General features: G+C 37.7%; 1 protein-coding gene across 2 annotated transcripts in view; it reads left to right on the top strand.

Moving 5' to 3' along the window:
• LOC113227842 overlaps positions 1–17,404 on the top strand; it is a 190,339-nt gene that overhangs the window by 103,343 nt on the left and 69,592 nt on the right. For both annotated transcript variants that reach the window (XM_026460886.1, XM_026460887.1), the window contains exon 2: positions 12,722–12,863. In XM_026460886.1, the coding sequence (XP_026316671.1) occupies positions 12,722–12,863 (142 nt within the window). The remainder of the gene's footprint in view (positions 1–12,721; positions 12,864–17,404) is intronic.

Here is a 17,404-nt window from a genome sequence, read left to right as displayed (position 1 = left end):
ATCTCATGGTATGTCACATGCCTGTCCGTTTTGATACGGCGCACAGCATCGATGTTTTTGTTAGGGCGCGTTTTAGTGGGAACACTATGTCGTGACGACAGATTGTCGTGCAGTTTACAGTGCCGTGGCTTGTATATTTAAATGAAGTTGTTCACATATAGCACGACACGATTAACTGTCGTTCACGATTTTTTATCGTTACAACGACAAACTGTCGTCACAGTGGGAACAGCGAGAACGACAGTCGCCAGACGATAAAAAAACGTCACTATAAAAACGTGACGACAGATTGTCGCAGCTCCTATTGTCCGCACGTATTCTGCTCCCTGCCCTCCCCTCTCGTAGCCCGCGCCCTCTGCTCGTTTTGCAGTAGCGTTGGGTCGTAGCAAGAGATGAGCAAGCGCCCGGTTTTAACCCGACGCTTTGTTAATAACGGGTTTAAACCTGTCTAAATATTTGTTGTGATATGACTTTTGTTCAAATTTAATTATACATATTATTACAAAATATTTGTAGCTTTATTATCAGGACATTTCGATTTATCTTTCTATTGAATAAATTCGCTTGAAAAGTTCATCAATAAATTGATACAAAAAATCATTACTTCGTATGTACTTGAATCGATCTTCACTGAGAATCCACAGGATTGACAGGTCGTGGGTATTATGTGGAGATGCCTCTTCTTCGTGTAATAAACATATAGAAATTTGTTACAAGTTATGGTATATTATGTTGTTAGTGTTGGAATTATACCAAATTCTGAACTCTTCGTTGCTGCCCACGATATTGGGATTAAAACTCGGCGCTTCGGGTAAAACGCTGCTGTAAACACGGGCGGGTTAATTGGGTTTTAACCCACTGCCCATCTCTGGTCGTAGCAGGTTTTGACAATACCGAAAAGAAAGCAACTTCGTATACCGCATTGAGGTATACCGATAGCGGTTTCTTAAACCAGGCATGAATGAAGTAGGCATGTCGATTTGAGATCAATTATGTATTTTTCAAAAAGTAGTTGGATAATATTAATTATCTATCAGTCAAAAATGTTCTATAAAAATCATATTAGAAAAATTGAATAGGACAAGATGGGATAGCCTTGTATAAATTTAAGCTCTTAATTCATCTACTTAGAATGCAATTATATTCCTCTTGACTCCGTGTAATTATACATTTCGCGCCAAATAGTCCCAAAATTTTCTATCATCACTTTTCAGTTCATCAATAAACGTTTGACATAACCCTCATGGAATTCTTTTTAGTAGCATTGGATGTACCCAAAACATTCTTTTCTTTGTTTGCTTCCTCTTCCCCTGTTTTAAAGTTAAAGTAATACATTATTAAAATTTCGTCTTCATACATTTCGAGCGAACACTACCGGCTTCCAAAAGAACATACAAGCGACTGCAGTGCATCAAACTTTCTGTCGTGCAAACGACAAGAAGGCTGTCGTAAAACAATAAATTGTCGTCACGATCTAGTGGAAACAGCTAGTCACGACAATCGTTCAACGATAAAAAATCGTCCACGACAGATAGTCGTTGTATGGGAACAGGCTAGACACGACAGTCGTCCAACGATAATAAAACGTGACGACATAGTGTGAACGCGCCCTAGTTCACTGCAGTGGATGGGCGACCATCACGAACCGTCACGGAGATTCACACGACCGCGTTTGAATTCTGCAAACCAGCTATAAATAGTCGTCTTGCATGGTACTTCATCACCAAATGCAGTTTGAAGCCGAGTGAAGCTCCGCTGAGCTGTTAAATTACACTTAAAATCGTAGAAAGTCATATTACGAAAATTTTCACGAGTTAAATCCATGGTGATATAGACAAGCAATTTCTAAAATGACGCCACATTTTAAAAACAACTGACAGTCAGATGAAACAAAATGTATTCTACAGCCAAAGAGTTCCATTTGCATATGATGTAATTACTTTTTAAATATTGTTTATGTAAGTGGCCAGTTCTGGAAACTTATAGTGCTTCCTATGTATAAATAAATTAGTCTTAGAAACGTAACCACCATTTTACTCACTAATTCATGTAATGTACTTTTACTCCAATTGCGTGGAACTAAACGTCAGAGAGGGAGTAAATTTACGCCCGATCCTTTTTTTTTAAGGGCTAGAGCCGAGATAGACATATTGAAATACAGATCCGGCAGCGATCGATTAATCGAATAAAATCTGGATAGAAAACAATCTTAGATTCAAGATCAAATATAGAAATCGGCCGTAAATGACGCGACGAACAAATCCATAACAGTTGCAGTACCATTCAGAGCTTTAAATCAGTTGAGGGACACTGCCACTGCACCCGACACCCTGAGACGTACCCTGAGCGCCTTTGAAATCGAAACCCAGTAATGTTCATACAGTTCACTATTTACTTTAATTAGTTATATGTGTAGTTATACCTTCCGTTTGTTATAAAAATTTGTTATTTTTAAGTGGTTCAATATAGTAATAATTATGGTGTTAGTTTCCGTGGATCTTATGTAAATAAGCTGTCGTCAAAGTGAATAAAGTTTTTATCTATCACACTAGTGCTTGGCGGCAGAAATGGGTTAGGTGGCAGTACTTTTCTGGTCGAACTCTCTTACAAAGAACTAGTAGAGTTTTTTGTAAGCGAAAGAGCTACTGAATTTAATTTATGTTAAGAAGAATAGTAATAAATAATCGCGTAACATCAGATGAGATTTTGAGATACGAAACGTTCGTCTTTTTTGCATAAAAAAATCATATTTTTTATGGATTTCCGATATCTTAATAAATACGTTCCGCTGCCATGAAAAATCGGCATAAAGTTGGGCTCGTTGATTGAAAATTACGAAACTTTGATCCTGTGTAATTTTGGAACTTTATAATTTGGTGGGGAACTGTCAAACCACGACCCTTCTATATTAGTTTCTAAATCGTGTTTAGTGAATGTAATTAATCGAGTTTGATTAGTTAGTAAACGAAGTAGGTTTAAATATCACTTGGTTGAGGCTCCCTAGCAGGATTGATCTCTTAAGTGAGTCACCACGCTAATGGGCACGAAACCGCTTTAAACCGGTTTTAAAAAGCTGTAATTACAAGCGTAGACAGCCACACTGTCCCGCGTGTCGTATTTAACGCATTGGCTTTTTTTTATTTGAAAAATGTCAATTATGCTTATTTTTGCTTAACAATAGAACTGAAACTAAATAAGTTATAAAAAACGGCATATAGGGTTATAGGTCTCGTTTCGCTTTTTTTTATTACGATAACAAGTGACGGGACGAACTAGTCGTGGCCTGGTGGTAAGTGTCACGCCTGTCCAAGACAGTTGCTATGCCATTCAGAGTTTTAAATGCAAAGATCTGAGGAGCACTGCTGCTACGCCCGTCACCCAGTAGTCACATAGTAAAAGCTCTTTGTGAAAGAGTTCGACCCGGAAAGTACTGCCACCTTACCTATTTCTACCGCCAAGCAGTGTCAGCATTACTGTGTTCCAGTTTTGAAGGGTACTGGTGAAATTACAGGTACATGGGACTGGCATATTACGTCTCTGGACAACTTTTTCACAATTAGTTCTACTGTTACTAAAAGCTTCTTTTCTTCTTTCTCGTAAGGTAAGGAAGAACGATGATCCCAGATATTCCAATAACTCAGTTTTGCTAAAAATGTCGATTACGTTACATATGACATTATAGAGGACAGCACACCAATCACGTCTCAAACTAGGCAATTCCCTTTACTATAGGTACTAGAGGTACGGAATTCACTCCGGGGCACTACCCAGAACACTCTCAAATAAGAACCAAATTAGAGAAGGTTATCAGAATCGAACCCGGGACTTTTTCATCCAGAGTCCACGGAGTAAACCGCAAGGGTACGCGTGCAATTAAATACATGTTAATATACATAGATAGATATATAGATAGATAACACGTTTATTCAACACAAATACAAACAGAAACAGAACATTTACAATCACTTCACAGAGTATAACATAAAAACATTCATTATTAATTTTATACACATTTATACAAAACCCATATTGCGAGAAATACAAATACTGTGAGAAAAACAAACAAATACTATAACAACTGATAAAATTTGAATGTACTTATGACTACAGTTTGTGCTGAAATGGCCCTGACTCAGCATAAATACTGTAGACCGAGAGAAGTCAAACAGTGCTGGTTTTCTGCCAGTACCATATGGTGAGCGATCGCAATCCAGTAAGCCATGCCACCAAAGTGCATCCCACGCAAATATATATACCTAACTCTAAATGCATATATATATCAAGCAAAAGTGTAAGATGTAAAGCAAACAATGTAAATAGTGTAAGTAATGAAGGTAAGTAATATAAATAATAATGTAAGTTTACAAACATAAATTAAATTATAACAATAGCCACCAAATACGAGTATGTATAGATTAGGAAATTTAAGTTTACAGGTATCAAACGCATTGATTAGGGAAATATCTATGTAGCGAGACACATCTGCTGACAATAGATGTTTTTTGTATTCACGCTTAAATCGTTTTTTATTATACATATGTGGCGTGCGAGTGGCGCGCGGTGGGCATGCGAACAGATCGCCACGAAAAGACGTACATTTTGCGTAGGCGATCCGAGCTGAAGCATAAGGCGCCACGCAACGTCTTCACTCTTATTTTATGGGCTTACTACTTTTGCTGAACGGCTCAAGCCAATTTAATAAATATGACTCAAGAAGGCTCAGTTTACATTGCCGCGGAAAAGTAACGGTAGCGAATTTTTTGTAGCCATAATAGCATAATTAATTTCATATCTATATAGGTTGTATAACATACAACTTAGATACGAAATAAACAGATCGCGCATCTTCTCTAGAAGATTAACGATGGTTAAGTAAACTAAACAACATCCAGATTATCCAGTGGTAATCGAATCCAGAACCTCTTAGGCAAAAAAAAAAAAAAAGGAGGCAAGCGTATTCCCTACTGGGCCATCAAATGTATCTTCTGCAAAAACACTAAAAGATCTATATTACCAAATGGTTATCACTCTGGGGTCCTTGCGTATGTTCCGGGATCGATTGCTGGTAATTTAATAATATGTATATATTCATATTAAATTATTTACGTCATGAATGTAAACAAAGACGTCAACATCTTTGTAAACACAACTGCGACTATAGTCAATACTTATTTATGTTTTTGTCCGATACAGAACTCTGCTCCAGTAAGTTTTATGTACATCAAGTAAATATATATACATAGAGTAAATATTATTCCATTCAGTCAGCTTTTATATAAACTTTCGTATTAAATCCACTCGTGCAAGCTTAACATGATAGACAAGGCGTTACCAGAGAGTCATGTTTATATTTTTAATGTACAGTAGCTCTATGTTAAAAAGTTAGTCAATAAGTTGTATTGTATTATATGTATGTTCTATGTAGTAGTAAAAGGAACTTGTTGACTTTAGGTCTCGGGTATTTGGTACTGTGGCAGCTCCCTTTAAGTATTTGCCATTTAAAATTCTGTACCATGTAGTGCCACGAAGATTTTGTATACATGTTTATCTAGATAGTATTTTCATATATCTGTTTGGATTTTATTAAGTGTTTTTTTTTATGTATTGTTTTTCTAATAGGGCTGACGTGTTCAATAATAATCAATATCCTTAGATAAAGATTTAAAAAGAACTCTAAGAGTGGTTACTTACGGTGTTTGCATCGATGCAATCGCGCGATTGCATCGCTGCTCGATTGCATCGCCACGCATCACATTTGCAACGCTTTCGCATTGCTGCTAAAAGTCAGCTTGTGCGGGTAAATAGGATACAACTTAAAAAAAAAAGTTTTTATATTTCCGTTATTAAGGTTCTCCATCGAACCGCAGCAGTCGCTACAAAGTGTTTTGTATTTTTGGACGTATAATCTATTTGTTGTTTTTTTTTTACGCCTTATGACATATTTTGTTTTTCTTTCCTTGTGTTTTGGCCAGTAATTCCCACATTTATATAGAACCTTTAACCTGGTTTGGGCTTCTGTCTTCCAACTTTTCACTTCTATTGTATTACCTACATCTTGTACTTTTTGGGAGAAAAATAAACATTTTTATTATTATTGACTTTATTTTTCTCAGCTATTATTCTTATTATTATTATTATTATTATTATTATTATTATTATTATTATTATCGTATTTATTTTATTTTTATTTTTTTATTATTATTATATCTATTTTAGACTCTCGCCTTTCCCAGGGCCTAAAAGACAATTTTGAATTTATTATTATTATTATATATTGTGGGCATTTGTGGGCTAAGTATGTGTAACTATTAGTACATTATTTCTGATCTAGCATATTCCTCGTTACCACAGATCACATAATTAAAAGGAAAGACTAAGTCAAAATCATCTCTGGATTATTATTCGAAATTTCTAGACATATCCACTAGCTAGTAAGTAAGCAAAAGTAGTCACGCTGCATCATATATTAAACTATAAACCTGTGTTTGATAAGCCTTTTCCAGGAACGTAAGAGCGCAGACCAATCGATTCGTCGCCATAGTGATGTCCGCCCTAGTGCGGGGCTATGAGTGTTATTATTATTATTTCTAAAAGACGCCTGTACTTTTCAATTGCTTATTAACAAATGACCTTGTGTGTTTGTTATTATCCCCTCCATTTTGCATTTTCTTAACCTTTTTGAAAGCAAAATTCACGCCAAGTAAATAATAATAATAACGCACACACACTCAACATAGCCCCGCACTAGGGAAACCCTGTGTCGCGGGTGCCATGGACACACACATAGACAACCACAAATTACACCCAAACTCACGAGAGAAATAAATGTAGGCCATACAAATATTTCTCCCGGCCCGGGAATCGAACCCGGGGACCTCTGCGTGGCAGTCCGGTATGGTAACCGTTCGGCCACGGAGGCAGTTTAAAAATAATAAAACCTTTAAATAAATAAAACCTTTAAATAAAACCTTTAATAAAACCTTTGACATATAAATAATATAAAAATTAATCTGATCAACTAATTTCTCAGCTAGGGCCTGTACAGCTGATGATTTTCGAATCATGTATAATTCCATTTACCGCTTTTTTAAGTTAAGTACAAATTTCACGACCCCAGTGGTCGAGAGGCTTGCACACCGGTTTTCACGTTGTCACCATCTCTGACGTCCCGGGTAGAAAACTTTTCTGCATTGTCTCGGGTCCGGGTGTTTGTGATACCGTCGTCGTTGTTTCCGATTTCCCTAACACAAGTGCTTTAGCTACTTTGGGATCTGAGCAACGTATATGATGTTGTCTAACATAAAAAAAAAATTGCTTTAATTACGTAAGTAACAGAAGCAGCGCGTAAAAACACCGCTATATCCACTGTTTATTACGGTATATAAGACTTTACAATGTTGAAAAACATCGTGGTGAAACCTGCACGTCGTAGGAGACTCATAAAACGTCTTCAATTGCGTCTAAAGTCATCCAATCCGGATGAACATTTTTTAAGGATATCAGTGCTAAGCAGTAAGACGTAATAACCTTTCTTGTTTAACAATATCCGTTCTTTTATATTATATAAACTCGTTAAACAATTTCTTACAATGAAGCATCAATCGATCCTGTTTCTATAGTAATGGGGTTTGGATTGGACTATTTTCGGATGTCTGCGTCAACAAACAATCACGGTCAATTATAAGGATAATTACTTGTTTACTGAGATATTAGATAGTTTATTAGTAACTATTAACAATTTCCGAACGAAGACTGAAACGAACATATAAGGCACGTACACAGCGTTTAATGAAATTGATGAGTCTGAAGCCACCACAGAACAATGAATACAGTAGAAGTGATTAGTTAGCGTCTGACGCGTGCCAACTATGTGTCTCGACAGACCTAGCTCAGGCCGCCATTTTCGCTTTGTATGATATGGTTGTGTCATTCTTTCGTGCAAATTCTCTAAAATTCTTGAAAAAGCTTTATGGGGCCTTGTAAGTCTTATTGTGCTGTTTTTAGAATGCAAAAATGATAGGTGCACCAAAAATATTACCCGTAGTAGTATGTACAATCATCTGTTAGTCTTATTTTAATAAATTTTCAATTTTCTGATTATCTATTCGTTCAGATGTTAATCGTTCGTCGTAATGTGCAATAAAGGTATTGAACTTTCAACGATAAAGCGACTGGGTAAAGTTTAAATTATATTAACAATCCAGAATTTGTTACATCTTTTTAAATTAGAAACTATGACCAATCATTGTCAAGATTTCATAGTGTTCATCATTTTATTTTTGGGCGTTTTGGCGACATCGGTTCCGATAGTAATCGAGGCTTATGATACTTCAATTGTTATTTTCTTCCGTAGAAGTCACTGTGGGGCTGGCACGACGGGGCGCGACATAAAGCGCGAGATACTGCTATTCTCGCATAGAGATCTCGATCTCTATGTCGCGTCGCTCTCGCGCAAGTTGCGCCCGGTCGTACAAGCCCTACAGATGTGACGCAGCGTGCGATAAGGGCGGCGAGACGGCCTAAGGCCTCTAACGCATATTGTGATAATTCAGTCTAAGTTAGTGTGTAGCATGGAGCACAACATTTCTATGAGGCTATAGTACATATTGTATATTATAAACCTCTTAAATTTTTTTACCCCAAATAAAGTTTAAGGTATCTGTAATATTACCTAGCTAAAGCATAAATATTAACTGCCTCCGTGGCCGAGCGGTTACCTTGCTGGACTGCCACGCCAGTCCAAGGTTCGATTCGGGCCGGGAGAAATATTTGTAGGGCCTACATTTATTTATCTCGTGAGATTGGGTGAGACAACACAAATGTCATGTATGTGTCCATGGCACCCGCAATACAGGATTTCCTTAGTGCGGGGCTATGAGTGTGTGCGTTGTTGTTGCTTTTGTTATTAAATAATACACCTCAAAACATTTTAATATTACATGTACGATGTGAAAACACGGGTTAATTTATTTCCATCGTTTTCGTTATACATTTTTTCGAAATAAATCCATCACATGCATAGTTATAGTTTTTACTCTTTTTTCTGTAAAATTGGTGTTTTGATAATACACATTTATTCGTTGGAGCCGTGGATATCAATGACGTAAGAGTAGAGTTTTCCGGACTTTCAAGCCGCGGCAGGAAGAACTGTAAGGGTGGAATTGCGTCTAAACTGCTTTCCAACTGCACAATCACTATTTTGCAGTCAGAATGGGGCTCGTTAATAACACGCTTAGAAGAAGACACTTCTTGCATTGTAAATGGAATAATGTCACCTCTTTTAATAACAGGGCGGGCACGTGCATCCGTATAACAATTAGATTGCATTAATAAGCTATTATTCGTGCTTCGTAAGGGAGTCCCCCACTTTATTAACGTAGAATGGACTTAAGTGGGTTAGAAAAACCTGCATGGACATAGATGCAATAAGAACGAAAATGACGTTACACGTTCCGTACTTAAGAGTTTATACAACCTCAAGTAGCTTTCGTTGCTTCCGCATAACAGAGAAAGTGTTGAATCAATCACTTATAAAAGTATATAGTTTTTTTTTTTCATCGAGGCAGTTATTTTATTAATTGTGGATAAGTATACACTGATTATTATACGGTGTGAAAACACGATTCTAAAGATTTCTACGATAGAAAAAAAAGCACGAACCTAACATGAGCCGTATTAGTATGGGAAAAATTTGAATTCGAGATGAGGTAGTATCGACTCTTAAGTATCCGTAAGTGATGAGAGGTTAAAGGATGATTCACATTAGACCGTGCCGAGCGCGAGCCATGTCCGAGTCATCCGAGCCCCTGACGTGCTGCATATTCATATTCACATTAGACCGTGCCGGGCGCGAGCCGTGTCCTAGGCATCCGAGACTCGTACGTGTCGCACGATCTTAAATTAGACAGAGTCAGAGAGTGTTCACATTACAACGATCCGAGGCGGGCCGGGCCACATGCCGGAGCTCGGACGAGCTCGGAAGCAGCTCGGGCGTCACTCGTCCGTGTCACAGACGCAGCACGTTATAATGTGACCCACTTGATATAATATCTTAGATTGCTTTCACAGCTGTGTGTCCGTACGTACTGTTCGCCTGCGGGCCATCCGCATGCGTAGAATACGTAGTGCTCTGAATCGAGTATTTGATTTAGTGCGGATATTCACGGAAGATAGTCGCCTACAATAAACGCACGGGTGGCTTGTGCGGAGTTCACGCGAAAGGTGTTCCGTATGGAGCAATCCGCGTCACTGTTGAACGATGTTCTAACGCTACACGTGTTACTCCGCTCCAGTGTTTCGCGCGGACGGTCCACAAATGCATCCGCACTGCTCTGAAACTGCACAGCTTTAGCGATTTAAAGATTTGAGTGACACTGCAACCGCCTTGGGTATGGGCATGTCGCTTACTAGTTTACCTCCAGGCGCACGACTTGTTTTGATTCAAATTATTTATTCCATTCATGTTGTTACATAGGCGTTAAGTTAGATAGTACAGATCAAACATGAACCCTGTAAGGGCACAGCAATGTTAATCCTAAATTCTAAATAAATGTTCGTCCCGTCTCTTGATATCATAAAAAAAGTTACTATGTTTTTGGGTTTACACAATGTATATTTGTTTTTTCAAACGATCTAACGTTTAGGGCTCTTTATATGTCTCATGGTTACTTATATAAACCTTACTGCATATCATTACTACAAGCGCTAGTTTTCGTCAATAGACTGTAATATGGCTTACGTAGAAAAATATGTTCAGCTTACGGACAGCGTTAGTAAAGCACGGATAGCAGCTATTAGCGTGATTGTAGCACTATACAAGGCTAATAGTCGCTGTAAACGTGATTGTAGCGCTATAATTAAAGTTACACTCGGCCACCCGCCATAAGGCTGCCTTTCCACCAGAGATGTGCGAGGTAGCGAGGCGATGCGAGTATGTACAACAGCGCGGTTTGTGCGGGTGTTTCAGCCATGCGCGGGCGGGGTACGGTGTGGTGGCGATGTGTCAGAGTCAGTTAGTGTCATACTTTCAGTAGCTCTAGTTTCCTACACCGTTTTGCACACATTTCGCCCGCATCCCTCGCGCACATTTCTCGCTATTTTGTATGTACACGTACTTAGCTCCGCTAACCCTTTTCCACCGGAGCTGCGCTAAGCGAGGCTAGGAAAATGAAGTAATCCTATTGGAGGATTTTTTCCTCGCACACCGCCTCGCTACGTCGCACATCTCTGGTGCAAAGGCGGTATCATCTTGGATAACTAGCATTGTTATGTATATTATGTAGTCTGTTTTCCCGTGGTAGCCTAATTATTTGACCTAACGGCACTCGAGCAGACGCCGTGGTTCCGACTCCGGGATCGCACCTCTGAGTTTCCTGGAACTTGTAAACGAAATTTAATTTGAAATTTGAGGATTTCGGTGAAGGAAAACATCCTTGATGAAACCTGAACTTCAGTGAAGTCAGAAGTCGTGTGAAGTCCCCGCATTCGGCCAGCGTGGAAGGCCATGGCCTAAACCTTCGCCTGAATAGAGACCCGTGCCCAGCAGTTGGACATATAAATGGGTTAATGATGATGATAATAGACTGTTTGTACCCTTTAAAATAAAATAAATAAATGGAAATATAGACCCATAGCGAATAGTTGTTATCAGCGTGCGCACTTTTTAAACTCCCGTGCAAAAAATAACCCAATTTACTTTGGCAGTATTAAAATTTTTCAAGGCTGTCGAAAAGAGATTGCTATCTAGCAATGGTGTCGCTGTTCGGTCGGCTGTTCACTGTTTTTTGTCTGTTTTTGTATTTGTTCTCGTATGCAGTAAGTAATGTTTTGTATTTTACGGTATTTTTCATGCAGTAAGCAATTGTTCTGTTGTGTATGGGAAATTTTTGGATCATCAATGTAGGTCTTCCTCTGCGTCACTTTCTTTAAATCTTCCTATTCCTGTCTATGCTTTCAAAAAACTCATGGTACTAAAAGACGGATAGATAGACAAGATCTAAACCTAACCTGTGTTCGTAGCCGGACATTGTCGAGCACAATGTAAAAATGTTTTCATTCAACAAAAGTAGGTAATCATTGTTACTCTAACTTAAATCCTCTTATTTACATAAGTTATTAAAAATCAGGCATTTTATGATCGTGATGTCATGTGATAAGCGATAGTCGATAAAATTACACCTTGAGTTGAAAGGTAATGAAGATTAAGTCACATCTAGATAGGAAATATATATTTCTAATATTGTGCATTTATTTCTTAATATTGATTTCAAAATGAGTAACTTAAATTTGGCCTTTCAATATCATCCACAGCTCCAGTGGGTGGCTATTCTTATAGGTTTCGCGTAGTTCATAATTCGTAATTCAATTTATTCGTTATTTCATGTGGATTAACAAAGATGTTACGTAAAATATTCCAGCACATAAACCCTGTAAACGCACTACAATGACTATAACTTGATTAATTATTAATTTGGTACATATGATATGTCATTATGTTTTTAGAAAATTTGTATTTTTTTTTTCAAACAAAGCAACATTTCGGGTCTTTTACAAATTCCAGGGTTGAGACCGTAACCAAAAATATAAACAAAAATCGTTAAAGGCAAAGTTGTTGATAAATGTTCCTAACGACGTCCTAACAGTCTTTTTATTCAAACTTGATACTTATAAGGTACTGTGTCTTTCGTTCTGCACAAATTATATTGAAACCTTCTTTTCGCAGGAACATCACCTCCAGAGAGCAATATCAGGCACGGGGCTCATAATACCAACGCCAGAAGTATGCCAGGTCTCCGATCTCGACTTCTACGAACGATGTTACCCGCCCGACTACAAGATGCCCAAGCAGCATATTCATATGCAACGTAAGTTGATTTTTTCATTTCACAGTGTAGTTTCCGAAACGCAGCGAGTGAAGCTAGGAGAAATCGCACAATGAACGTACGAAATAACTTTACCGTTCTTCATGAAACTAAAATAAAAAAAATGCAATTATAATACCCTTTACTCCTTCACAATATACGATGGAAATTAACAAAAATATAAACGAAACAAATATATAGACTTATATTATAGACTTTTGAAGATGGAGTAAAATGACAGTTCATTCAGCTTACAAACAGCTAATGATTGTAGTTACTAAATATTCTATCGATAATCAACTGAATGTTGGTTACGCTTATAAATAAACGAACTTGTTTCATTTGAATTGTCAATGTTGTTTTACACCGTCTTAAAAAAAGTGCCAGACTGTAGCTACTCTATACACTTCCAAGTCGATTGAGTGCGTCCGGTCTGCACTTAGTGCAAAGGGCAGCTGATAGAGATCCGACGACAGCCGAAACACGAAGAATGCCGTGAGATATTAAGAAAATAGTGTACTGTACTCATTAATTTTCTATGTCAAATATAGCCCAATACAAGCCTCATCGACTTCGACAATTAAACGAAAAATAAATCTATGATCTAATAAAACATTTAGACTACCTAATGAGGTTGCTGATTGATTTATGCTGAAAAATGTTAAGAATTTCTTAAATACTATGGACATTTTCCAAAAGAATACAACTTAAGTACATTTACGTCGTCACTTCCCATATATCTAGCAAACATTTCTACCTTTTGACAATAGCTCTAAAAAAATACAAATGTCAATCATCAGCTGCCATTTTGACGTCGACTGCATAGAGATGTACGGTAACTGGTTAAATTCGATGCTCGAGAATTCTCGTGACTGCCCTTTGAGTCTGTAGTAGGTGTTCAATCGTTTAGTCTAGATGTCTTACATAATAAGTATAGTAGACTTGGCCATTGCTTTTATTTATAAGGGTTCATGATTTATGAAAGAAACTAACTAAAGCTTTTTGGCCAATATGAAGCATTTTGCAAAGATTTATATCTCTATAAGACCGGATTAGTCGGACCACTGCAGCCGAATGACCTAGCGGCGAGCAGCGCGATTAGCAGATATCTTTTGGCAGAGATAGTTGAAGGAGTACCTGCCAACACTCAGCCCCCGGACAGTACGAGGCGAGACACCAATGAAGATTGGTGACGTTATTGTTCTTGCGGTTGGAACGCTCCCACGTGCACCATGATCTAAAAATCGCATAACAGCAGTCTTTACCAAATTACTTCACTAGTTTTTTTATATTAATAACAAAGATCGATCACACTCAGCACTGGCTCTCCTTTCGTGCTACGCCGCCGTCACTAAATACGGAAATGCCCGAGAATACGCGCGTATTCTCATGAACACGTGACCTATTTTGATTGCAAAAATTCGTTTCCATTCCGCTCCGCGGCAATGTAAATTGAGCCTTAGTGTTCAGCTAATTCTGTCCAGTAGGGCTAGCGCGAGAGCGAGAGCGACATAAATGCGTGGGATATTGTTATTCTCGCGCGATATACTGCTATGGGCGAATAGCAGTATATCGCGCTTTATGTCACTCTCGCACAAGTCGCACCTTATCGTGCTAGCCCTACAACTGAGAGACGTAACATCGCTACTTCAGGTCAGAAAAGGCAAAAAGTGAAACCAAAAAGTTCGCATGGTGAAGCAAAGGCGAGTGAAACACAAACGTTTTGCTTTTTAATTTTCATAGCTATTTTCACGTATTTTTTATTGTTTGATGATTTTGAGATTTTTTTATGATACCAAGTAATGGGACGTACAACTCGTGAGCCCGGTGCAAGCGACACGCCTATCCATTGCAGTTGCAATGACACTCCGAGCTTTAAATCGCCAAGATCTTAGGGGGCACTGCCACTGCCCCCTTGAGACTCAGTTGTCGAGTCCCAAGTGACTGTAATTTCACTAGCACCCTTCAAAACGCAATGCTCAGTGCTTCCCTGGACGTACTTTTTCACTAGGAGCTCTACTGCTACTGTAAGCTAGAAAATGTAACCCAACGACATTAGCTCATTTTCTTAAAACATCATTTTTACACCTTTTCTTGTCCGAGCTATTGATATTATACATTTAAATGTATATTTTCTCTCTTGACGTAAGTATCGTACCACTTGGCAAATTTTACAGAACAACGTATTTTCAGTTTGGCACGTCACATCTCGAACTACATCTCGTGTGAAACTAGTTCTATCTATGAGTTATTTAATGGAGAATGTTGGCTTTTGAAAGCTTAGTAAGATCGCACGCCCTTCGATCGATCGATGTCGATCGGGGTCAGTGCAGGTAGAATTGAATGCTATCATTGTATCTTACGCTACAACTAAATTAACAGTGTTTGCTGAGATGATACTTAGGATTACTTTATAACTACAATTTAATGTTAAAAGTAAAGGGTGTACTAGACATCGAGTATATAACCAGAAATAGAGACGAAATATAATTTAATTTGTTTGAGAACTATTCTGCCAAATCATTACGGCGACAACTGCGCTCCGATTGGCCAGCTCGAATTCGAAACAATTGACGTGTGTCGTCAATTGTTTCACTTCAAATCGACCAGTTTAACTTGAACTTTGCTAATGGACGAAAATTTAAAAATTACATATTATTTAATATTTAATTACCGATGAAATGTTATTCTGTTTTTCCCACACTACCGAACGGAACAGCTCCCTATAGTTAAGAGATATTATCTTTATCACAATAAATACAGAATATTTTTGGAATATTCGGAGAGGTACACACAGGTCAGTTGTTGGCGCTGTATATTTCAGCTTTCTAATTTGTGATATCAGTGCAAACGCGAGTTGATATTTATAAGTGATATAAGGCCCGTTTGACTGATGAGTTGCCAGGGAAGGATGGCCCTTATTTCGTCTCTAATTCTGGTTATATATTCGATGATATTAGATGACGAGTTGTACGGTAAAACCTAAACTGGTTTTTGGGACACTGGTCAATAATTGTACCCATGTAAATTCTGTTATGTTTATAATAAATAAATATTTTTTTTAATATGTATATTTTTTATGTACTTTGGTGAGGATTATAGGCAACGACTAGTTCGTACATTATTATTAGTAGGTTGGCTTCATTCAGGACCTATGCCTAGACCTATGATTCATAAAATGTAGTGTTAATTTTATTTTAAAAGGTGATATGCAGGCGCACCCATCGCGTCGAGCATAGCACTGTCCCACCTGGCAGGAATAATCTTCAGGATCCCATTCGAGCGCGCACGTAACTGTTTAGAATCCTAACGCATCTCTCAATAAGTAATAAAAAATTGTATTTTATCGAGTTCTTAGGTTTTCGCGATTGTTACACATAGGAAATGAAACTATTTTTCCGGATTTTCGGGCCCTTTACAGATCCCATGGTCACGGTTGACAGTCAACCGTGACCATGGGACCTGTAAAGGGCCCGAAACGTCGGTTTGTTTGAAAAAACAAATATACGCGATTTAAATCCGGAAAAATAGTTTCATTTCCTAAATTGTATTTTTATGAAATAAATTACAGAATAAATTATTAATACGAAGAATTCCTTCGATCCGACTAGATTCCAAACAACGTCTTCTAGCAATCCGTGGCTGTCGCTATGCTTACTAAGCCACGGAACGAACCAGCAGAGGAATTTTTGTCTGTGCTTCTTTGCAGATCTTCGTTCTTGGTGTTTTTAACGACTTTTTTGCCGTAGCATCGTTTGTGAGAAATCTATTTCTTCACTCAGCCAAATTATTAATACATTGTATGTCATTAAATATTGAACATTTTTTTGAACATAAGGTTAACATACCTATTCGTCAACTTTATAGAATGAATTTTCTATTAATAAATAAAATAAAATAAAATGTTTCTTTATTTAGGTATACCGCCATTAATAAATTTGACATTACTTACATACTTGGTACTTGGTACTTGGGGTAACGGGCTGGTGTCCGCAACTCGACGTCAAGGCGGCTATTTTGCGTGTGGTACATTACATACATAACAATTAAATTGCATTTTTTTAATAGAAAATTATTATTATTAATGAAGTAAACAGTAAAGAATTAAATTAATTAAGTTACATTACAAATAATAGTATAATTATAGTTAATTTATTTATGTTTAAAAAATGGAGCGTTCGCTTACAAAGTAGCACGTATCGCATACTGTCCTTACAATAATATTGGCCGAATCGCTCACTCTCGTAAGAAAAGACCAATGTCTCTTTCGTCTATAGCGAAAAAAATCATCTACTCTATTCACGGCAAACATGCCAGACGCACTACACCGCCAGAGAAGCCGCAGCATAACACGAAATGCGTTGTTGTACAGAACTCTGAGTCTATCAAAAGGTCGCTTAGTATAATGGTACCATAACTGACTAGCGTAGAATGCCTGACAATAAGCCCTAAACAGAGTTATTATATGTTATATTATATATGTTAAAAAAAAATATGTTTTTTTATATTGTAGCTGTCAATTTAAATGTTATGGAATACAATTT

The sequence above is a fragment of the Hyposmocoma kahamanoa genome, unplaced genomic scaffold, assembly GCF_003589595.1.
Source record: "Hyposmocoma kahamanoa isolate Upper Pololo Valley unplaced genomic scaffold, ASM358959v1 218, whole genome shotgun sequence".
In the NCBI taxonomy this organism is placed as follows: Eukaryota; Metazoa; Arthropoda; class Insecta; order Lepidoptera; family Cosmopterigidae; genus Hyposmocoma; species Hyposmocoma kahamanoa.
The sequence above is the reverse complement of the archived record's forward strand: the minus strand, read 5'-3'. Positions and strand labels throughout refer to the sequence as shown.